The sequence below is a fragment of the Desmodus rotundus genome, chromosome 3 (assembly GCF_022682495.2).
Source record: "Desmodus rotundus isolate HL8 chromosome 3, HLdesRot8A.1, whole genome shotgun sequence".
NCBI classification, from domain to species: Eukaryota; Metazoa; Chordata; class Mammalia; order Chiroptera; family Phyllostomidae; genus Desmodus; species Desmodus rotundus.
The window spans coordinates 172,340,052-172,365,185 of NC_071389.1; the positions used below are offsets into that span (position 1 = coordinate 172,340,052).

The 25,134-nt window shown below is 40.1% G+C and overlaps 1 protein-coding gene across 5 annotated transcripts in view; it reads right to left on the reverse strand.

The window, feature by feature from the left end:
• Positions 1-25,134, reverse strand: part of PLEKHA5 (pleckstrin homology domain containing A5) — a 200,433-nt gene that overhangs the window by 133,502 nt on the left and 41,797 nt on the right. The window contains exon 4 of one of the 5 annotated variants that reach the window (XM_045184052.2): positions 16,777-17,213. The exons of the other annotated variants lie outside the window; for them this stretch is intronic. Within the exon in view, the coding sequence (XP_045039987.1) occupies positions 17,210-17,213 (4 nt within the window). The 3' untranslated portion in view covers positions 16,777-17,209. Of the gene's footprint in view, positions 1-16,776; positions 17,214-25,134 lie in introns of those variants that run through there. 5 annotated transcript variants of the gene reach the window in all.

The following is a 25,134-nucleotide window of genomic DNA, read 5'->3' on the forward strand; positions in this document are numbered from 1 at the left end:
CAAATCTATTCTCTAACCCACTCCTGCGTTGCAGACTAGTGTCCTCAACTGCCCGTCTAAAGTCTTCACTCAGCTCCCATAACCCCCTCAAGTCCCCCACCGAACACTAATCTCCAGATCCCCATACTTCATCCACAGCTCCCCCCCAACCCCACCTCACCCCACCACCCAAAAAACAAACTTCTTTTCTCATTCCACATATGGAACTTCCCCAGCTGTAGAAATCACAAAGCCAGAAATTATTCCTCCCATGTAATCCAACAACTCATGTACAGTCTACCTCCCAAATCTCTCTCCAACTAGCCTGCTTGCCTCCACCTCTACTGACATGTCCTTCATTCACCCACCAGCTTTTCTCATTTGGAGAAATGCAATGGCTTCTTAACTAGTCTACGTTTTCTATTCTACATTGCACATCATTTAATTCTTCACCCAGCAGCCAGAGTAATATAAGAAATTATTTTTATTTGAAATAAAGGGCCAAGACCTGACTTGGGCTACAAGATCTTGTGCTGCGTGGACCCCTGGGCCTCTGTCCAGCTGCAGGCAGTGGGGAGGGTCCCCCCTCACTCATTCCAGGCACTGGGGTTGCTTTCAGATCTCTGCAGCCTAGAAGACTCTTCTCATGCAAACTAACTCCCCCTAACTCATTTTTCTAGTCTCAGCTTAAACTTAAATATTTTAAAATAAAATATGCTTATATATTTAACTGTTTGGTTATCACTCTAATATCCACGTCTCCTTTACACTGGCCGCTGCAAAAACTCAGTGAACGTGCCTATTTTCTTCATCGCTGTGACCCTAGAAGTCATCAGAGAGAGGCTGTGGTACAAAACAGAGACCGAAAAGGTAAAAAAGCACTTTCTTTTAAATTTATCTCACTTAAAGTTATATCACTAAGTATATACAATGCCTTTACACACAAATTATGAATGTAAATAAACAATCACTATTTGTAAAGTATATGATTCTCTAACCACTATGCTGCACATTTTAAATGAATAAAAAATAATGCTAAATGTAAACTGTAACTGAAAAATAAAATTTAAAAAAATAAACTGTAATCACAAGTAAAATAAGAAATGAATACATTAAACTCATAAAAAAAAGAATACACTCTGAATGAAATATGTCCCAAAGGAAATAATCTCAACATATAATGTATTACAAATCTATCCTTTTGCCTTTGGGGACTACAAACTTATTAATATATTAATTTCATAAGTCAAATTTGCAAATAAGACATTAAAGACAAACAGGCTGTTATAGTTATTCCATGGAAACATTTCCTCTAGGTTGGCCATTACCAGAAGCATAAATAAAAATGCAGAGCCAGGAAAATCATTTCTAATATGATTTGCTTCTAAAATGGTTTTGAAACCATTATATGAAAAACAGATCAATAAAATTTTAATCTTTTAAATTGTTTACATCCTCTGATAAGTTCAAATTCTGAAAGTATCATTGTTCTATTTTCAAAATGAACATACCAACATGAAAACAGAGTTTCTTTATGAGAAAAAAAAAACAAAGGTATTAAAGATAGGATGGAAAATAGAGAAGGAAAATAATTTGGGGGGAAGGTAGGAGACAGGAGTGACAACTTCAACTCTGCTTTCTAAATTTACTTTGAAGCCCTGATGTTAATAGTGAAGTAAAATTCTGATCTAGACATTTCATTCTCAGCTCTGTTCTTATCTTTTCTTAAAAACCTGGCAACGTTCAAACCTGCACGAGCATGTAGTGGCCATACTCCCCTTACTGCCCAAACAACTCTGCTTTGTCCAGGTTTCATCATGAACTTGATGAGACCAGCAGTGTACTGACCGGCTGCAGACCGAAAATGGTGCTCATTGCTCCCAGAAAAACATGTAAGTGATCTGACAAACAATCTCTGAAAAACAAGCAGTTCTCTCCGTGCATCTCGGTAAGCCATCATCTACTCAGCGTTCTCTCTGCAGAAGTATTTCCCACCGCTGAGTGGCACCGAAACTAAGCTGTAATAGATCGCATTCTTAAAAAATTAATATGTTCCAGTCTCACTTTCATAAAAGTATGTTCTCATAAAACTCACTTCTATTACCATTCTTTTCCTACTTCCCTAAATGCTGCATTTAAAAATGTCAGCTTGGGAGCACTGAGAACTTACTGACATTCTCCCAGGGGATGGAAAAATGAGAATTAAAGTGAAGATGAGCTGGTCTAATTTTTCAGCCCCCTATTTCACTCTAAAATACTTCCACTTGAAGATTTACGTCTGCCTTCCCATGGGCCCACATTCAATGACAAATGCTTACAAACACAGGGTTACATGTGTGGGGGCCAGCACACAGAGCGGCCCCCAGTGATTCTCACCTCCTGGAATCCAGGCTCTTTACATCACCCCCTCATCCACTAAATAGATCTGGTTTTTATATCCAATAGAGTATTGCACAAATGACAAAAGTGTGACTCCTAAGGTGAGGTCACTGAAAACACTGTAGCATCCGTCTCGTTCTCTCCTGAGTCACTCACAGTGAGTGAAAGCCAAGCGCCGTGACCTGAAGAACTGTGGCCTCCCGCCAGCCAGGATCAGCGGGGAGGCAGGTTTCCAAGTCTTCAGAGGACTGCAGCCCTGACCCATATCTGCTCAGCAATCTCCAGAGAGCCAGAGCCAGAACCACCCAGGTGAGTCACTACCACAATTCCTGACTCGCAGAAACTCTGAGACATTAAATGTTCACTGTTGGAAGTTCACAAATTTTGAGGTAGTTTGTTAGGCAGCAAGGGAACTAAGACACAATATTTCCTCATTTTTTCAATCTGGCACATACACGACAAATTTGAAGCTCACGGGCCTAGAAATGTTGGATGCAGATGGGAAAACACTTTGCTACCCCAAAATGGAAACCAAGAAGTCATATCTAGACATACCAGAAGCATGCTTTTGGAATTCCATTTGTAAGACCTTGCATGTGTTAACTATTGCTACTGAAGGCCAGAATGCTACTACACCAGATAAGGCCCCTCCTTTAGAGCACTAGGAAAGGCTGTCATACAGAAGGTGTTCAATACATGCTTGATACAATATATTAGTGAACCAATAAAACAGTAGGAATAAAATAAATGGATGATGCCAGGGCTGGTAAGAGTCTTAGCACACTTTATAATTGCTTGTTGCAATGCGTCTTCCAACCACCAGAGGGCAAGCATGCATACTGTTCTTTGACCTAGCACTTAATGCCTAAGGCATGTACACAGTAAGAATAAAATAAAAAATTCTGCACGAATGGAAGCAGGGAGAAAAGAAGAATGTTAATAAATGGGAAGATACTAAATTTAATTAAAATATCCCCAAAAGCTTCTTGGACTGTGAGTTGAGTTCGAATACAAGACTTCAAGGGATGGACGCTAATGCATAAATGGTAGTCCAGGAGAAAATAAAGCAAAGCACAGAGGCCCCGCACATCAGGAAATTCCTAGCAACACATGACCACAGCCTAAGCAGTGTGGACTGGGACTCGACCTCAACCTCAACTTTTTACTCGCACTCTTTTTTCCACCCACCAATTAGACATTCATTGGCATTATTCTTTTCCAACTTTCTGGTTTCATATTAACCCAAACGAAGCATCCTTGTGAATCTGTCGCAGCTACGTCTGTTGCAGGTGCAGTGCCCAGAGAGAAATGATCACCCTCCGTGTGGCCAGCCTCACTGACTCAAACCTGCTAAGTGACCGCAGATGTCACAGTGCCGTCTGAAATCTTATTATCACGTACTCTCCAACTGCCCTACTATTTTTAATGTTATCTTCCAGCAGAGAGTCCTTATTAAATTATATTTTTAACCAGCCATGATTACCTATTAAATTGGAAGGTTACTCCAAGTAACAAATATACCAAAACCATTTTCCCTAGCTTTTCAAGTTACTTAATTTAGCTAGAGTTAAGGACAACCTCTTATTTGTATGTTATGGGGACTTTGGCAAATTATATTACGTTTATGGTCTGATTCCTAGATCTAAGATTTTAGGTTAGCAAGAATATTGATGAGCCTATAGAGACAGATAATAAATAAAACAAACCCTAACATTTCAAAAAAATATATCCTTGCTGAAATGGAAGATAAAGAGTTAACTCTTGATTAATCTAAAAGGCGTTATATTAATAAAAATACTTCCTTAACTACAATAAATAACAAGATGCTGTGTGTATGTCTGTAATAAAGATCAAATTGTTCAAGGGTGGCTACACCCTCGATGTATAATAACAATACTGGACCTAGATTTGTGGGGCAAATCTTGTTGGTAACAATGCTGAAGAAAGCAGAGGCATTAAATTCACTTCAGTGAGCTCCCACATATCTGTAACCCCCTGAATCATCTGCATCCCTTTAAATATATAAGCACACAGGCATTCTTCAGGGGACTGAGACTCCAATGACAAGAAAACCCAACTCAAAATAGCTTAAGCAAGAGACAAGAATTTACTGGCTCCAGAGACTCAACTCACATGATAAATTTGTGTATCTGTGTCAACCCCTCTCTCCTCCCTCCCTTCTGTCTCCTTTCCTGTCTCAGCGATACCACTCCCATGAGGACAGCTCGAGGATTTACATGTTTCCAGCTTTACATAGAAAGAGACATCCTCCTCCTCCAGGGCCTAAGGAAATCCCAGGATCAAGTCTCACCGGCCAGCTCACATCCCTGAACAATCACTGGGGTCACGTCTACAACAAACACCCCAAAGACCAGGCCTGAGAGTGAGGAAGGAGTTATTCTACAGGGAAAATACAGGTCAGATTCTGAGAGGAAAGAAAGGATGATGGGCAGGGAACAAAATAAATGTAAGGCATCCAGCCATGTCCATAGTTTCATAAGGTCCCTGAACGGCCTCTCCAAAGTTGAGTGTAAAAGAGGTTTAGAGAACAGATACAGTTTTAAAATGCTACCGGAAATCTAACACCGCACTACATGTTCGTGTTTAAATAAGTGATATCATAATCAAATCCAGAGCCTTACTCAGCCTCCTCAACTTACAAGCACTGCATTTCCCTCTGCTGACCATATATAATCATCTCTTCTTCAAATGCTATTTTCTGATTTGGCTTCTAGGAATTATTAGTCAGGTTCTACTTCTCTGACTTTTTCAGGCATTCCCTAGTTTCCTCTCCTCTTTTTCTATTTTAACTAGGACTTAAGAGGTCTGTCCAGAAGGTATCCAGCCATGTAATGTGAAAAATTGAGACATTACAATATACAAGAAACACTGTACACAGGACAATGACACCTCAGTCCCCTTCAAAGTAGGCACCTTAGGACCTCTCACAGTTCTCCCAATTGCCATCAGCTGCCCCACTGTATTTTCCTGAATCTCATCAATAGTCTGCAGTCTCTTCCCTTTCAAAGGTGATTGTAGTTTGGGGAAAAGCCAGAAGTCACAGGGCACCAAATCTGGGCTGTAGTGGGGCTGAGTCACCTGGGTGATTTGATATTTTGCCAAAACAAAACAAAACAAAACAAAAAACCCTGCACAAGACATGATATATGAGCCCGTGCCTTCTTGTGATGAAGCTGCCTATCACCAGTTGCCCATAGCTGCGGCCTTCTGAATCATCCGAATAGTTTCTGTGAAGGAATGTTCAGGCTTGAACACAAAATCTGATGCACATTCATCGATCTACTCGCTCAATCATTTTGAATGTGACAGCCACACAGTACACATGCTAACTCAACGGCGTCTACCACCCCCACTGACTAGTACAGTGAAGTAAGTCATCATTGTTCATGTGCATTCTAGTCCACTCTCCTTGGCTGCTAGGTTACAACAATGTTGCACAAAATGTTCTCGTTATATTAACAATGGCTGGAATTTTTTCCAGAAAGCCTTGTATAGCCAAATGACCCTTGAATGTTCATCTCCAGACAAAAAAAAAAAAAAATCCTTAAAAAAGTACCACCCCTTTCTAAAGGCCAAAAATACAGACCTCAAAACCTAGGAGCCACACCCCAAATATGTAAAACAAATCCAGCCCTCTCCCTCCCTCTTGGTAATCTATCCGAAAAATCATCTGCTCACCTGTGCTTCAGGATTCCGCTGTGAGATTACATCTCCTGTGAAACCTTCCCTCCCCTTTCCTCCCCAGCACCCTGCCCAGTGTCAAAATACCTTCCCACTTCAGAGTAATAACCAGCTTACTTCCTGGGCTCTCACGCTGGACTATGAACCCAACAGCAAGAACAGAGCTGTGTCATACATCGTATCCAATATGCCAAGCTGAGTGGCTGGGACACGGAAGGCTCCCAATGAATGCTTTATGAGAGATACAAATTTAATTCTTATTAAAGATATATAATTTTCCTCGTTTAAAATATTTACCATTTGCTAAGACAGACTGCAGGGGAAAAAAGCTTTTGGTTTACGGTTCAGACAGACTTGAGCCTTGGTGAGGTCTAGGCAACAAGATTGCTGCTAAAGCTTATAAAAAACAAACCCAGGGAACAGAAAGTGAAAAATCACAACTTCTTCCCTTTTCTTAGCAACCCACTGGATTAAAAATAAATAATGACAGGAGGTAAAACACTAATAAACTCTTTTCTCTTTAAGGGACTAATAATAATGCCCTTCCATCGGACCAGACGTGCTTGCTGTTGGGGCTTTAACAAATCTTCCCTTACAGGCATCAAGCATCCAGCTGTTATTCCTTGACACACCAGCAGATGGCCTTTTGAGACAGAGTTGAGGGAACAACTCAACCCTTTTAACCCAAAGCCCTTGGTGGCTTCCTGACTATATATTCCTCCTAACTTAAACGTGTCTTCCAGCCTTATGATCTGAATTTGGTCTGAGAATTCATTATTTACTAGTTGCTGGGACACTGGACACAGTACCTGATGTCTCTGGGCCTAAATTTCCTCATCTTTAGAACGGGAAGAGTAGTATCTGGGCCACAGGCTTGTTGACCGGCACCCTGTCACTCCTAAGAGGGGTCATGATGACAGTGATTACAACTGCTCCCCGGCATCAACAAAGGACACCAGGGTTTGCCAGCTGTGCTTGGCTGACACCCCTCCCAGAGCCACCTGACAGCAGCTTTCCTTAATATACTCCAGGGAGGTATTACTCGTATTCATCTTACTGTATGCGTATTTTTAAAATAATTCATTTCTCCTCGTGACTCCTAAAATAGTGTACAATTTTAAACAAACTCACTCTCTGAAATCATCCTTGCTCGTTTTCCTCCTTTCTAATCCTCTTTAAGTCGATCCAGTTTCGATGTTTATTTTCATTAATGTTTTCTTCTATAGTAAGTTGTTTCATTGCTGTTCAGAAACTTAACTTTCAAAAAAAGATGTAAATTTTGTTTATCTATGGTAAAATGACAACAGCCTTATCATGTGGACCCATTAAAATAAACCTCAACATTATTCTGCCCTTGCCTTTCTCCTTACATTATTCACGTCCACACCAGGCAGTTGCCATCTGTATTGTTTTTAGTATCATTACCCAAACCTTAGAAATCTTATCCTACTCAATCTAGCCCTTGACGGCCACCACTACAAATAAAGTTAAATGCACCGTATTTCTGATATTTTGCTTAAAGGTGTTGGGTTGTAGTCCTTATATTCATTTTTGTTTTTTGTTTGTTTGCTCTGAGACAAAATATGTCTGGTACGTTATTTTCTCTCCATTGCTTCCAAATAGTTTTGGCAGCAATGCCAGGTGAGAGTGATTCCGTGGAAAGCAGGTATTAGAAACCCGATGAGGAGGAGAGAAGGATCCAGTCCATGCCCCTTCATCCTGCCACGAACAAACTGAGAATACTTAAGTTACGTTAAAAGTAAACTTCAACTTCTATTATTCATTATAAGCAGCACTGAGAACTACATATACATTTGTTTTCTTAAAACTACCTTGTTGCACAGAAATTTTGTTACTCGTTTTAAAGTTTCAGTATATAAAAGCTTTGCAAGAAATTGAAGCTATCCCCTCTGGGGAAAGATGAACCTGTAAGAATGCAACACAACCAAAATATTAAAAATGTCAAAACTCTTTCTCTCACTGGCAGTAATAACAAAAAGTAAGTAACAGCTTGGATGGGGAAAAACAAATCTGCTTCACAGCCCAAACTCTAGAAATGTGAAGACAAAGTGCCCTCATCTGGCCAAACAAAAAACCTAACATTTTAGGCACACACATTAAGTCCTATTCCAGAGTAATTTTCAGGGCTTTAAATGGTATATAAATTAATATGAAGATTTTTTAAAAAAAGCACCAATCCAACAGCATGAAGTTTTTGCTTCCTTTAACAAACGTAACTATTTGCTGTTTAAAAACAACTACTGAAATCATAAAGTATAAAGCAAAGTATACATAATCTCCCCAACGAGATATAATCTAACGTGTGTAACTGGTCATAAGGCCTCCGCTGCAGCAGTGATTGCTGTTTTAGTTAACAACGCCTAGAGCTCCGTGCGCTTTAATGTCTGGGAGTAGAGACTTGCGTGTCCATCCAACAGGGAGCCACAGTATTTAAACCGACCAACCTGGTGTTACATGCAATTACTTAGAAGTGGCCAATCGTAAACTAAAAGCCTTAATTAAAGTGCTGCGATTTTGTATAACTTAGCATCAGTTCCACACATTTGGATTGCCATGCTAGGGCTTGCATTAAAAAAAAAAAATTCTTCCCGAGTACTTAAAAAAATATGCCATTTAAAATTAAATGTTGGTAAATGACATATTATCAGACTGACATCTGTGCCCAACAGACCCAGGAGAGCCCCGACTGGAACTACAATCTCAGCAGCATTGTGACACCCATGTTACAACTGAAATGCTAGGGATGAGCAATCCTATCATTAACAGTAATAATGATCGTGACAATAATTCGGATCAACTTCGAAATCATTCAAACGTTAGTGATCTGATAGGTAATACGGCACTGTGGGAGGCACGCAGGATACCACGGCACCCCCACCCAATAGTAAATCCATGTCCTAGTCCCTGGAACCTGTGATCACATTACCTCATTTCCTCACTACCTTACAGGCAAAAGAGACTTTGTAGACGTGGCTCAGTTAAGGAGGGGAGATAAGATGGGCAGAGTGTTCTGAGTTATCTGGGTAGAAGACAGCATCAGGTATGACTGTGGATGGCCGAGGGGTGGGAGAGACACAACACTGCTGGCCTTGAGGATGGAGAGGGGCTAAAAAAGTCTCCCTTGCAGCCTCAGCAAAGAACACAGCCACACCCAGCACCTCGACTGTAGCCAGTGAGTCCTGTGCCGGACTTCTGACCTACAGAAGTGTAAGGTAAGAAATCGGTGTTGTTTTAAGGCACAGTGTTTGTGGTAAACTTTACAGCAGCAACAGAAAATACACTGTGCTAAATTCAGTTACTTCTCTCATAATACTGATATAGGTTATTATTAAGTATATTTTATTGATCATGCTGTTAACAATTGTCCCAATTTTTTTTCATTTTGCCCCCTCCTCCTGGTAATCCCTTTTCCTCCAGCAATTCCACCCTTAGCTCATGTCTACGGGTTATGCATGTAAGTTCTTTGGCTTCTCCCTTTCCTATAACTATTATTAACCTCTACCTGTCTATTTTGTGCCTACCGATTACACTTCTTGATCCCTGCACCATTTCCCTCTTTATCCCCCTTCCCCCTCCCAGCTGATAACCCTCCAAACGATCCCTATACCTATGAGATTTTGTTGCTGTTCTAGTTGTTTCCTTAGTTTGTTTTCATTTTTGAGGTTCAGTTGTTGATAGTTTTAAGTTTGTTGTCATTTTAAATCTTCATAATTACAATCTTCTTTTTCTTAAATTAGTCCCTTTAACATTTCATGTAAAAATGGCTTGATGATGATGAATTCCCTGGTCTGGGAAGCACTTTATCTGCCCTTCCATTCCAAATGATAGCTTTGCTGGATAGAATGATCTAGGTTGTGGGTCCTTGCTTTTCATCACTTTGAATATTTCTTGCCATCCCCTTCTCACCTGCAAAGTTTCTTTTGAGAAATCAGCTGACAGTCTCATGGGACACCTCTGTAGGTAACTCTTTGCTTTTCTCTTGCTGCGTTAAGATTCTCTATCTCTAACCTTTGGCATTATAATTCTGATGTGTCTTGGAGTGGGCTTCTTTGTATCCGTCTTCTTTGAGACTCTCAGTGCTTTCTACACTAGCATGTCTATTTTCTTCACCAAATTAGGGAAGTTTTCTTTCATTATTTATTAAAATAGATTTCCAATTTCTTGCTCTTTCTCTTCTCCCTTTGGCACCCCTATGAGGCAAATGTTGGACCCTGTTGAATTTGTCCCAAAGACTGCTTATTCTACCTCATTTTTTGGTATTCTTTTTTCTTTTTGCTGTTCTGATTGGTTTTTTTGCTTCTTTATGTTCCAAATCATTGATTTGATTCTCGGCCTCATCCACTCGACTGTTGTTTCCCTGTAAATTGTTCTTTATTTCAGTTCATGAATCCTTTGTTTCTGACTGGATCTTTTTTATGCTGCTGAGGTCCTCACTAAGTTCCTTGAGCATCCTTATAACCAGTGTTTTGAACTCTGCATCTGATACATTGCTTATCTCCACTTTCGTTTGGCTCTTTTTCTGGAGTTTTGATCTGTTTTTTCATTTGGGCCATGTTTCTTTGTCTCCTGATTTAGGAAGCCTCCCTATGCTTCTTCCTATATATTAGGTCGAGCTGCTTTGACTCCATGTCTTGGTAGTGTAGCCCTAATGTAGCAGGTGTCCTATAGGGTCCAGCCTCCTCTACCGCCCAAGCAAGGTATTCGAGGAGCGCCATTTGTATAGGCTAAGTACACCCTCCTCTTGGTTGTTGCTGGCAGACCAATGCAAGGGATTTACCCAGGCCAGTCAGCTGCAAGGACTGGCTTTGACCACTTACCACCAACCTTCTCCCTCCATGGAGAATCAGCTGTGCAGGCCAAGGTCAGCTCCCACCTGTGTTTTGCCCGGGGTTGCCCTTCCTGAGCCAAAGCAATCTGAGATGGCTGCTACTTGTGCTGGGTTTAGAGATTCCCAGGCAAAGCCAAGCTGTGAAACTAATCTGGCTGCTGCTAGTGCCAGGCATGGGGCTCACTGAGGCTGGCAGTTGTTGTTTACTAGGATTTAGGAAGCATGAGACAAGCTCAGCCATTCATATGCAAAAGCCGCTTGGGTGGGCCCATAAATTGGGTGGGGCAGAGTCTCTGGGGGGACCTCCAAGGTTGGTCAGTGTTAGCCAGGTTTTTGGAATCTCAAATATGGCACCAGCAGGCCAGCTCCATGGCTCTGTCAGGGGAGGGCTAAGAAAAGGGACAATGGCCTCTGCTGGCCCCAATGTCAGACACTTCAGTTCCTCCTTTTATGCCACTGGTGCCCCTCACACTGCCACCCCAGCACTGGAGCTCAGAGGGAGTGAGTCTGAGTAGATGAGTCTGTGTGTGGGTCCTTTAAGAACTGCTTGGGGCTCCAGAAATTTCTTCCACCAAGTCAATCCCCACTGGACTTTGTACCTAGAAGTTTTGGGGACTTACCTTCCTGGCACTGAACCCTGGTCTGGGGGAGTCTGGTATAGGGCTGGGACTCTTCCACCCTAAGATATCCCTCCCAAATTTTTATCCACCACACGTGGGTGAGAGACCAGCCTGTTCCATGTCTGCGCTCCTCCTACCAGTCTGGACGGATGTGGTTTCTTTAATTCCTTATTTGTCAGACTTCTGTTCAACTCTACTTCTGTCAGTTCTGACTAATGGTTGTTCTGTATTTTAGTTGTAATTTTGATGTGGCTGTGAGAAAAGGCAAGTCATGGCTGCCTACACAGCCATCTTGACTGGAAATTGGTTATTATTATCAACCCTATTTCAGCAGCAGGACGCTGAGACTCGCGAGCTAGACAAACTTCAGAGTTGGCTTTGTCTACCTGATTTCCACACCATGCGAGGATGACGCTTACCTCCTAGATCACCGCCTGCAATCTGTGAGGAAGATACTAATGACCTCCGTGTGTTGAATGTGCGCATTAATTTCTCCCACTCTCACTTATGAGATCTTGCACACAGTTGGTTTTTTAAAAAAATTGAATTTATTGGGAGTGACACTGGTTAATAAAATTACACAGGTTTCAGTTGTATGATTCTGTACCACATCATCTGTATGTTGAACTGTGTGTCCATCACTCCAAATTAAGTCTCCTTCTCACCATTTGTCCCTATACCTTCTTCTCCCTCCTTCCACCCTGCTTTCCCTCATAATCATATGCTGTAGTCTTTGTCTATTATTTTGTTTTGCTCTTTTTGTTTTTTGCTAAATCCCTTCATCTTTTCCACCCTGCCTGGCAACCCCGTCTCCCCTCTTCACAGCTGTCAGTCTGTTTTCTGGTATCTATGAGTCTGTCTCTATTTTGTTTGTTAGTTTATTTTGATTAGATTCCACATGTGAGTGAGATCATATGGTATTTGTCTTTTCTCTGACTGGCTTATTCCACTTAGCATAATGTTCTCCAGGTCCATCCATGCTGTCGCAACCTCCCAGTTAATGTTTTTTAAAACTATTTATTTATCTCATCTCTTTCTCCATTCTACCAACCTTCAAATCATTGTATCTTATCTCTACCTTTTATTTTCCACATCTACTGTGGCCAGACTGAAGCAGAAAAAACTCACTTAGATAAAAATATTATTATAACTCACTTCCTATTCTTGGTTCCAGTCACGCCCAAAAGCTTTCAGTAGCTCTCTATAATCAAGTAAAATTCTAGTTCCTTTAGGAATCTGACTTTGGAAATCCTTTAGGGATCTCCAAGGGATCCCACCTGTCTTCTCCTTCTAGTAGTGACTACTTCACACATACAGGGTGGGGGCACAAGTAGGATTATAGATGTTGATATGGAAAATAATAATAAATAACAACACAAGAATAAACTGTGTGTTTCATGTACTCACATTGTAAATCTACTTCTGCCTCTCCCCGTAATTCAAGCCCCATCCAAATGTACTCTCCAGGCCCATATTCCGCCACTGTCTCACCTCCACATCTTTTGTTACACCATGATACTCACCAAAATGTGTGTCTATCAAAACTTGTATCTGCGTTCACAAAAAAATAAAAAAATAAACAAAAAATCACAAAGCCTTACAGAATTTGGCTTACACCACTCATTAGTCCCTGCTCTGCCCAGCCCTATCTGGCTTCAGATATGAAAGACCCAGCTAGGCTAAAGGAAGTGGATACCACTGTCACCTGTTAGATTCGATACCCTGGGTTCACATCCTAGCTCTACCGCTGTCTTGCTTTGAGATCTAGGGCAACTACTTCACTGTTCAGACGAATTTTCTTACCTAAAAAATGGGAAAAATAATAGTATCCTACCACTTGTGTTTTGCCTGGGGTCGCCCTTCCTGAGCCAAAGCAATCTGAGCTGGCTGCTTCAGATAGGGTTACTCAAGGATCAAATGTATTACCGTATGTAGCAGGTACACAGATTCTTGATTTTTACTGCATATCCCCTCAAAAAATGGCTTCCTCCCTCAATCTCAGTCCAATTGGCAGGCATACAGATGATGTGTCTAATCACTACCTTCCCTTCTGCCAGAAGGCTGGACCCTGTGACCCAATCCACAGTGCCAAGCTACACCTCTGCTCCCACCAGACGGATCGTTGCAACTCCCAACCCCTGGTACTGCAATACGGTGATCACCATCTTTCCCCTTCTCTCTCCTGAGCCATCCCCCCAACTCCCAGACCAGACTCTTAACATATTTTCAAAGCACAGATTCGTTACATCCACTTGGAACCTGTGACTTTGATAACTGTAAAGACTAGCTGTAAGATGGGTTAGTCCTAGCCCCAAGCTGTGTAGATGGGTTAGTCCCAGCCATGGCTTTCCCAGCAACCTCCTTCTCCTATCACTGACTGCATGAGTAAGGTCAGCATGCTGTTCTTGGTGTTGCTGACCTGCGTCTTATTCACCTGTACAATTATAAGGTGCTTGAGAACAAAGACTATGTAATAATCTTTGCATTCCCCCAGACTTAAACACACATTTCTCAGTTTTATTTTTGATACCAATCAACAAACATATCTTTTTGTTTACCACCCTTCCTTTAACCACTGAGTACTAAAATACAAACAAACATATACTTATCCTTACTTTACAGGGCTTTTTAAAATATCAAAATAATCATCAATACAGCCATATTAATGCTTTTCAGTATCATTTTTTTATATTGAGTTAGTGGTACCTTAGGCCTTCAGAATCTATACTTCAATACTATGAAATTATTGTGTTGTACTCATAAAGAAATTTCAGATATTTTTAAAGATGACATAGTACTATCGTTCTCCTTCATGACTCACATGCTCTCCCTGAACCTTAGCCTAGTGCTAAATTTAAGTTGCTTGATAACCTGCGCCTACATCAGTATTGATCAGCCGCTATCAAATATCTACTTTGGTATGTTTCATGCAGGTCATCGCACGTAACAATGAAATTTTATTAGAATGGAAGGTGTTCTTTCTAATCTGATAGTTTCCAGAATATTACAAGAACTAAAACTGATTTTTTTCTTTGTACAATTACTGTAAGATAACTCAAAGATTCCTCTCACCTTGGCTGGTGTGGCTCAGTGGGCTTGTGTCATCCTGTAAACTGGAAGGCTGCAGGTTTGCTTCTAGGTCAGGGCGCGAACGAGAAGCAATGGACTGACGTATCGATGTTTCTCTCCCTCTCTCTCTCCCTCCCTTCCCCTCTCTCTGCAATCAGTAAACATTTCATCCACTGAGGATTTAAATTTTTTTTTTAAAACCAGAAGATTTCTTTCCACCTATCAGCCTTTCCATGTGAAACATCCCACCGTTCAGAAGAGTGGTTCAGAACCCAGACTGCACCATAACCATCCGTGGCCTTCTTTAGAAACAGACCCCCAGGCTCCTTCAGAAGGTCTGACTGCCTTGGCCGCTGAGCCCAAGTTTCAGCATTATCACCGGTGTTTCTTAAAGAGCCATAGGGCTTGAGAAGCACAGCCTGAGAAATCTTTCTTATCTTTAAATAAAAACACTACACTTCAAAAATCTATACAGATACATATTAAAATAGGTGTATTACATCTATAATCAATCATTTAATTAAAAAAATTCATTAACCAACATTTTAAATCATCATTATATTGTAAATGTCCTTGAAAAAATAATCGCATGATTACTGTCCACTTCCGGCCCATCATCAGTTCCCATATGGGTGCTTTTCTTTTTCTTTTTTTTTTTTTGTTATTTTATTACAGTTGTCCCAATTTCATTTTCTAAAATAAATGTTCAGGTGTAAAAATTTTTGCACATCAAAAGTAATAACACAACACACATCCTAAAGACCTTTAATCTTCAGTACCTGTCCAAGTTGTTCCTATCTGCTTGTTGTCGATTTGAAACCCACTTTCTCTACTGGTATGTAAAACAAATCCCCCCCTGTTTTATTATTATTTGTATGGGGTAGCCCAGATTTCTTATGCCTCATCCCTAAGAATGATTCCCCTCCAGCAATGATGAAAGAGCTTTCTGCTGGGCCTGCAAAAACAGTGATGAGAATGAAAATGCCCTTGATTACTGTCAAATGACCTAGTCTTTCAGAGTAAAAAATTTAAATCCCAATGGTGATTTAAAGCCTATATTCAGCTGTTGAGCTCTTTTGGACTCAAACAGCAGACACACATAATATATCTCGGAGGCTGACAGTTTGAGATTTGCTTAGTACCTCTGGCACTTCCACACTCAAAAAAAAAAAAAAAAAATCACTGCCATACTGTGCTCTGATAGAAAACATAAAATCAGGTATAACATTAACTATATAGGGGAGTAGGGAGGCTCTGAAAGACTTTTGCTTAAACAAATGCTGTATTTTCATATAAATTTATCAAGTTACATTCTACCTCATTCTATTTATTTACTCTATTTATTTCTCCATTTATACCTCTCACAAAAAAATTACACTACTATTGTGTTACAAATAAGAGGCTAAACTTCAACAACCCTGAAATTAACTTTATTGTTACTACTGCTCTACCACACACCAGAAAGACCTACTTAGAACCTAAAATGCTGTATTTAATTAACGTCATTCTTTTGTAATTCCGGTTGTTTTTCAGGTTCCCCTCCGGTTTTCGCCCTTACACATAAACTTACAAATTTACAAACACAGTGTATCACTGTTTGCCTTCAACAGTAATGAAGGGGATTAAAAAAGTGAAAGGGAAAATAATTATTCCTGAATGATTTTCAAGAATAGTAAGATGTTCGTGGATTTCTACATTTCAATCAATCAGACTAATATATGAGGTCTGTCCAGGAAAAGTTGAGCCATTGTTACATAGTGACAAAGGTCTGTGCAACATCCACGTAACCTGGCAGCCAAGGAGAGTGGACTGGAATGGGCATGCGTGAACAATGACGACTTCACTGTACTAGTCAGTGCGGACTGTAGACACCACTGAGAACATGTGTACTGTGTGGCCATTGCATTCAAAATGACTGAGGAATTAGAGCAACACATCTGCATCACATTTTGTGTTAACCTTGAACTTTCCTCTGCAAAACTATCTGGATGATTCAGAAGGTCACAGCTTTGTGACAGCTGGTGATTGGCAGCTTCATCCTGAGTTTTTTGGCAAAACATCAAATCACCCAGGTAACTCAGCCCCCCTAAGCCCAGATTTGGCACCCTGCAACTTCTCAGATTTGGCACCCTGCAACTTAAAAGAAAGCAATTACCACCACCACATTTTAGCCCATACCCCCTCTGCAGAGATGAAAGTGATGACGCAATGAAAAGGGAGGAAGCCAGAGTTCCTGCACCTTCTACACGGGATAAACCTACATCAACCAGAAACTCCTGCAACCACCTCACCAAGCAAAGGTGTGGAGGCTCCAAAAGCTACCATACTATCCATTATCATACTACGTTTGTGCAACACTGTTACAATTTATTTCATCACTTGGATTTTGTAACTTCAATCATGAAAATTAGGAACAAAATGAACTACAATGTTGTGGTCAAACATTTTACTACATGTTCCACTTCATGTAAGCCACACCATCAGGGTCTGTCTCTCCAGGCCTTGATTTCCTCATTTCTTCTGTAAATTGGGAGTGCTGGCCTAGAATAATCCCTGAATATGCCGCTGTCTTCAACTAACGATGGGATCAAGTTTGACGTTTTAGCTGCACTCACCTAGGGAATAAGGAATTCTGAACAAAATGTAATGAATGTACAGATGAAAAGCAAACCAATTTCTCTGTTGCATTTTTATAAACACATGGTGTGCTAGCAGTGCATCCTCGGCTGTCTTCACGTCACAACGCCCAAAGGAAATGCTAACACTTGGGCAGCACACTGGGGTAATGGGCCAAGGAGACTGCTGGAGGAGGCTGGGTGGGCTGGGCTGGGGCACTCAATGGTCACCGCACACAAAGAGCTGTGCCCTGCAGTATGCGAATGATGACACTATCACAGGCTCAACTGCCACCATGAGAAAGATGTACTCACTTTCAAAGGGCCTATACCTCTAGAGTTATCTCACTAACGTGTGCAATTTGTCTCAAGGAAACCAATCATCGGTACTGGCCAAATCACAGGAAATTAAAATGGCAGCAAATATTCCTAACATCAGAAAGAATGATTACCTTAGTTTTTGATATACATACTTCTTAGATATCCACGTTTCCTAAATGAAGACTGGGGTACAGTGTATGATTGAGGTAGAATCCTACTTGTTTTGAAATTTTGCTGGTTAAAGTTTCTCAATTACTTTAATTGAATCTTGGAACTAAATACGCTTTTTCTTTAAGAGAAATTAAATTAAAACCATCTTAACAATTAGCACACCTTACTGCTTTACATTTTCTTTAAAAAATACAACTGTGTGCACAGTGCGTGTGTGAGTGTGTATCTTTTCTCACAAAACACAAAAGATTTCAAATGAAAGGGAACGTCCCCACCGCTCCATACACATAGTCCTCCTTAAAACCCAGTGAAACCCAAAGTCATCACCAACATTTTCATGCGTAGCCTACCAACGTTTTTCAACGTTAAAAGCATTAACATGGCCCTGGCCAGGTAGCTCAGTTGGTTAGAGCATCATCCTGGGACACCAAGGTTGCGGGCTTGATTTCTTGTCAGGGCACATACGAGGGTCAACCAACGAGCACATAAGTAAGTGGGACGACAAATCGGTGTTTCTCTCTCTCTAATCAATCAACAATTTTTTAAAAAGCATAGATATGTATATCTCTGTTAGTATACAAACTGCTCTAAAACTTGATTTTCTACCCCCCAACAAATCTTGGACTGTGACACATACAGATATACTACTACATATATTCTATTATTTTCTACTGTTCTACCATTTACATTAAGTATCTCATTATTAAAATACTCGAGCAATTTCCAGTTTTTGCTATTTGTGTGTGTATAAAAATGAAACTTCAATAACTGTCCTTTTATATCATGATAAACTATATGAAAGATCAACCATCCATTAACACTGCTACACTTGTGAAGCTGCAGTTTGAAAAGTGATGGCGCAGAAGTTACAACCATTTCATAGTTGACTATTTTCATCCGTTTACACTCCCACCAGCAGTAAAAGAGAGCGACTATTTCCCTCTGCCTTCACTAATACGAGGCATTACCACACTTGAAGCTTTGCCAATCTGATAAGTAAATGAGGTATCACACTCCAGCTGGCATTATTTTTAAAGTGGCTGTTTGTATTTCTTTCAGTGTGAGCTGACTTTCACTGTTCCCATCTTTTATCCACATTTTCTCCTAGCTCGCTCATTATTTTCTTACTGGGAATCAAACATTTTAAAATCCTACCCACTCAATGCCACTCGATAAAATTTCTCTCATCACAAAAATCATTCTGAAAGCTGACTGTAATTTTCTTGTGCTATTTGAATTACTCGCTAAGAATTCTTTGACTTACTCCTGTCCAAGCTCAACAAGATGACTGCACGGAGATCTGTTTTTACATGCGTAAGTCCACTGTAAAGACCCCAAGAAACAACCCGGTGGTGCTCTGCTGTGGAGGATACGGGCAGGACAGAGCGGCAGGCAGGTGAGAGGCTCGGAGGCCAGGGCCCGTCAACCCCGGTTTCCGACCCGCAGCAGGAAGCTGAGTATCCCGTAGGTGTGTTACCACAGCCTCAGACTACCAGCCAGCCCCTCAATCAATAAAATGAAAAAGCTGGGCAGAACGGCCCCTAAGGCTGTTTCCAGGCATAAATCCCAGGAGGCTAAGAGGTTGCAACAGTTTCCTTAGGATTCATGAAACATAAGTAGGACAGAACTTGGATCGTTTTGAAGTAAAAAAGTGAATAATAAATATAAATAATCAAAAATAAGAACACTTAAAAAATAAAACTAACACATAATATAACAAGATCATCAACATGGTAATATCCAGTTTCTTAAGACATTTTGATTTTTTTTTAAGTCCTTAGACATCTGCTATAGGGCTTAGGAAAACATACACATATACTCAATATATTCAAGGCAGTAACTCACCAGCTTCCATGTGATTTTTCTGGTAATCACTGTATGAGTAGTTTAGCAGAACTAAAAAATAAACCTACTTAAAAGCCCACTGCAATTAAAAGCTTCCTGCTGCTGGAATAACGCTTACTGACATTCACGTTATTTTAATTTTTCAACTCTTGGTTTAAAAGAGCTATATCTACAAATCAAATTAGACTTGTGTTTGAGTTTATATGTTCCCACCCATGAAATCAGTTGAGATTTGTGATCAAGTTTTCATGTTTCCACTCATAATATTATTAAAAACAAATCACCTTTCTCTCATTAAAGAAGTATTTCAAGGTCACAATATCTACGCTTATTCATTTTATAGTTTTAAAAACTGTGTTTAAGGAAAAATGGTCTGAAACACAAATTTTATGTAGGTGGAAAATCATCGCCTAGCAACGGCAGCTTTCATTTGATGGGAACTGAAAGGTGAAAAATTCACATTTCCGACACTTCACTTAATTATTTGATTTTTGATGGCTGTGGGCACAGAGTGGCAGGTTACCCCTGACCTTTGAGTATGACTGTCATAAACTGGAGCCCCATGAGGCTTGGCCAAACTCGAAAAAATATATGATGCCTTCTTGAATGATAAGGTTAACTACCAGAAATCAAACACAACATTTCAGGCGATCCCTCTGCCTCCTGTTTCCAGGGAGCCAAAGGCGTTAGTCGGACAGTGACAGCCTCAAATGGTCAGTGATCTGCGTATCTTTGAAGTCTTGCTGCTAATAAAAAGAACTAGCACCATGCCATCACGGGTCGGAGCGGGGGATGGGGGAGGCACTGTTCCCAGCTAGAAATGGCATCTCCACCCTCAACTGTGGCTGGCTCCAAGAATGGAGCCTAGCTCTCTCTGAGGATCCATTTCTTGCTATTCTGTTAGGCAGAGGTTAAAAAACTAGCAACAAAAAGCAATTAAAGCAGTATTTTTTCTAGAAACAGATGGCAAAAATTTTATGTGTATGTATGTAAGAAAGGAAAATCAGGGGCAGTTTTCTTTAAAAAAATTTTTTCCCCTTCATTCTAATGTCCAGGTGTGACACATACCCCTGGCACATGGGGGACGATCACCACCACTAATGGAACGCGAGCACACGACCCACTGAACATGTGGCGGTAATACAGTGTTTGTGCACTTCTGTGTATTTTCCTGGCTCTGCCATTTATTAGTTGTTAGACTGTGGCTAATCTATTTGCGTCTCAGATCCATCATCTGAAAACCTGGATAATGACGGTGGTGTTCACATAGCTATGCTACAGAGATCCAATGAGTTAATTCACGTAGAGTACTGAGAACTGTCAATGACAGGCATGCCTTCTGGTAGGTATGCAGTGGCACCTCATTGTGGTTTTATTATAATTTGCATTCCCCAAAAGACTACTGATGATTAGCTTCTTTGCATGTATTTATTTGTAATCTGTATATATTCTTACTTGGAGAAGAGACTTTTCAAATCTTTTGCCCATTGGATGGTTTGTCTGCTTGTTGTTGAGTTTTATGAGTTCTTTAGGTTATTTGGATAGAATTTGTCAGATATATGATTTGCAAGTTTCTTTTTTCCAGTCAGCTACTTGTCTTTTCTTTCCATTACTAGTCTTTCACAGAGTAAGAACTTTTTAATCTTGATGAAGTTTATCAATTTTTTTTGTGGATTATGTTTTTGATATCATCTCTAAGAAATCTTTGCCTAACCCAAGATTACAAAGATGGTCTGTGTTTTTGTCTAGAAGTTTTATAATTTTAAATTTAGGTCCATGACCTCTTTTGATTTTTACATTGTGGATGAAAGAAAGGGCGTCCGTCCTAGCCTGTCGGCTTAGTTGGTTGGAGTGTTCTCCTGTGCACCAAGAGGCTGCGGATTCAATTCCCAGCCAGGGCACGTACCTCGGCTTGGGGTTTGATCCCTCGTTTGGGTGTGTACAGAAGGCAACTGATCCATTTTTCTCCCACATCCATGTTTTCCCCTCTGTCTCTTCCTCCTTCTCTAAAATCAATAAAAAAAAATATCCTCGGGAGAGGTTTTCTCAAAAGGAGTGAGGGGGGAGGGTCTTATGGAAAGCAACCTCACTTGGTGATCTGAACATAAATTCCTAACTGGCCAGGTCATGTTTGGTAGTCACAACTCAGGCACGTAACTTTTTAATAAGAGGTTTATCTTTGCCTTAGGCAAGCCCTGGCTATGGTTTCTGTGCATTTAGGTTAACACACCTTTGAAATACCAGAAGTAATACCCCTAGAAGCAGATATTAACCCTCAAGAGAGCACATAATCTTGTTAACTATCCTGCAATCCGATTTCCACTTTGCTTTCCCCCACCTTCACATATGTTCCCTCCTTCATTTCAAATACAGAACAGAAGCTGTAAAACTGTGATGCTCGGGAGTATCTGAGATCTTGCTCTTTGGCATATGTCGTGTTTGGCTCAAATAAACTCCTAAAAATTCTAAGTTTGTAAGTTTCTTATGTGGACAATATAAAGTATAAAATGTGCCAAAGTCCTCTTTTTTATTACGTATGAATGTCCAATTGTCCTGGCACCACTTGCGAAAAAGACTAACCTTTCTTTGTTGCTGTACCTTTGCACCTTTGTCAAAGAACCACCACAAAGCACAGGAAAAAAAAAAAATCAATTGACCATATTTGCATGGGTCTGTTTCTAGATTCTGTTTTGCCCCACTGCTCTTGCTTTTCTGTGTGTGTGTGTGTGTGTGTGTCCTTTCTCTTATGCCACACTGTCTGACTTACTGTGGCTTAAGAGTGAATCTTAAAATCAGATAGCATGAGTCTTCTTCCTTTGTTCTCTTTAAAAATAGTTCTGGCTATGTACATAAATATATAAATATAAAATATATAAATAAATTCACACAAACTTTAGAATAGCTAATCAAGCTTTCTTAATCAGGGTGAGAAACACTCAAATCTTCCCAGAGGCAGACGAAAGAGCTGATCTTCATGTTTCCCAAACCGTTATTAAAGTCTGGTGACAGACTGTAAATGCTCATTCCCTCCGTCGATTCCTTCTTAATAATCTCAGTCTTTCCAGGCATAAGCTGGTATCACAGGCCTCGAGCTATAAATAATTCTCTCCAGCATGCCGCCTTTATAGGGTTGTTTGGGGTTTCTTTCTGGAGCAGGGGAAGAGCAAAAGGCTAGGAAAGCTCTCTATTCTAGCTACCATTCTCATTGTACACCTCAAACTGCAGAAAAATTTTCACTTGATTAAGATTTTATGAATTTCCAGCAACTGTCTTCATTAGCCACACACATACACACACACACACAAATCAGAAATCAGCAATAGTAACAGAGTACAATTATAAATGCGGACTTTCCGACTGTGGTTTTGTAAAGCACACGGGCTGTGTGTGACACAGTCATCCTCCCAAACAATTCAACTATCTCCCATCACCCCAGCCAGGCATGCTGCTCACTTTAAACTATAGTGTACCAGGAAAGATAGCCAGTACTAAAAAAAATATGTAGATTCCGGAAATGAAGGATAATAAATTACTTATACACTCATTTCAGGGAGATTTCAATCTTGTTTTGTGCAGAAAGTTAATGAACAAGTTACTGATCTGTATTAACAGGGTTTAAATGCCTTATAACAAAATCCTAGAGCATCACAGCCATAGAGAACTTTTTTTTACTTCATAGTTTTTTTGCAGGGAGGAAAAGGCTATGTAAACATATATAACTGAAAAATCAGAACTTAAAACACAAAAATAAAGCCACCAAACTTTTTGTTTAATGTTTAATATGTTTAAGGCTAGGTTTAAAATTAACCTCTGTAAATACACAACACACCACCTACAGTAAGTCAAATGGGCTATCCATCTTCCCATTTTCCACTTCAGAGGTGAAGAACAAACCTTAACGAAAAAGAGTGCAATTATTTACTTTCTAACCTGAGTTTCCTACAATTTAATTAAGCTAAAGCCAGTGATATATACAAATACACTGTCATTAAGTCTTCTGAATTGCTACCTAACCTATCTCCCACATACAATTAAATGTATCTACTTCATTCATTCCTATACTCTCAACAAAATCCTTGCAGAAATCTTAGTACCCAAGTAAAGGTCTGGTATAGGGTTTATTTTTTAATTTAAGAGGGAAAAAAAGAAACATTCCAGGTAAGCCAACCATAAGTTTTATTTTGATCATACGGTGATGGTTATACAACTGAATTTTACCAATAAATGCAGACAGACAAAAGAGGGAGTCCACAACACCGGGATCAGGTTGGTACCCGATCTTGCTTCACATTTTAATGCGGGGTGTATATGCAGCCCACTTCCTGAAATGGTTCGCTCAGGCCTAGAGGTTGCTAGGCAGCTTTAGAACAGACGGAACACACATAATCAACAATGCATAGTAAATAGGTACTGATAAAATATTGGTTTCTTTTACACATTGCTTTTTCTCTACATACAGAACTTCATGTTCATTTCCTACTTCACACCACTGAATGAGGAATGAGAATATGATACAAGTTTACAAGAAGGTGGACTGTAATGGAAGAACATTGTAATAAAGAGCGGAGGCTATGCATGTGCAGGGGAGAAGCATATGGAAAATTCTCTGCACCTTCCTCTTAATTTTGCTGTGAGCCTCAAGTTGCTCTAAAATAAAAGTCTTAAAAAAAAAACCCAAAGAATAGAGAAAGTTACACAAAATAAAAGAAAATGAGCTGCAAGTTATCAGTAATGGCCCAGAAAAATGTTCAGTCCAAGCTCTGTCTATGAGACTGCGGCCCAATTAAACCTTGACCTGGTTCTTATCCAAGACACTTTACAGGGAGCCGTGGCTGTCTGATGCAGAAGACGGAGGTCTGGGAAGACCTTAATTGAACCAACACGTACAAGGTCACAGGAACCAACACATACGAGGTCACAGAGAAGACTTACTAATATGTTCTAACTGCATATTTCCTGGGTTTATACATTTTGTTTCACATTTTAATGTCTGCGAAATTGGGTTCATCTTAGATTTAATGTAATAATTTGTTTTATCCCTAGAAAAGTTGGTATGAAACCACTGGCAAATCTTTCAATCCAAGTGCCTTCAGAAGGCAATGTGAAAACTCAAATCTATGACTGGTTTACAGAGGCAGCCAATTAGCACTGTGATACAAATCACTGTAAACTGGCCAGAGTGGAGGAGAAGGTGCTGGAAGCCCTGCCAGTACTGGACAGAAAGAGAGGGCTCTGATTCCCTTCAGCGCGGTATCACTGGAGTCCAACTAGGCAAGCGACACTGGCTTCACTCTTCAGTGGTGGTTTCCGTTTACAACCATAGTTTTCTATTTTTTTATATACCAATGAATAGACCTTTACTTACGTCCAAAGATAAAACTAAGTTAGTCGCCTGGGTCTAAACTAGCTGTACAACATTAGCTCAGCTACTAAACCTGTTACTGTTAATTCAATTTTTCTTTAAGGAAAAAGGAAAGGGCACCAGCTTTCTAGAACTATGATCAAAATGAATTAAATCAAGCAACTTGCCTCATCTTTGATAAACTATTTCATAATAACTATTGTATCTTATTGTTTACCCATC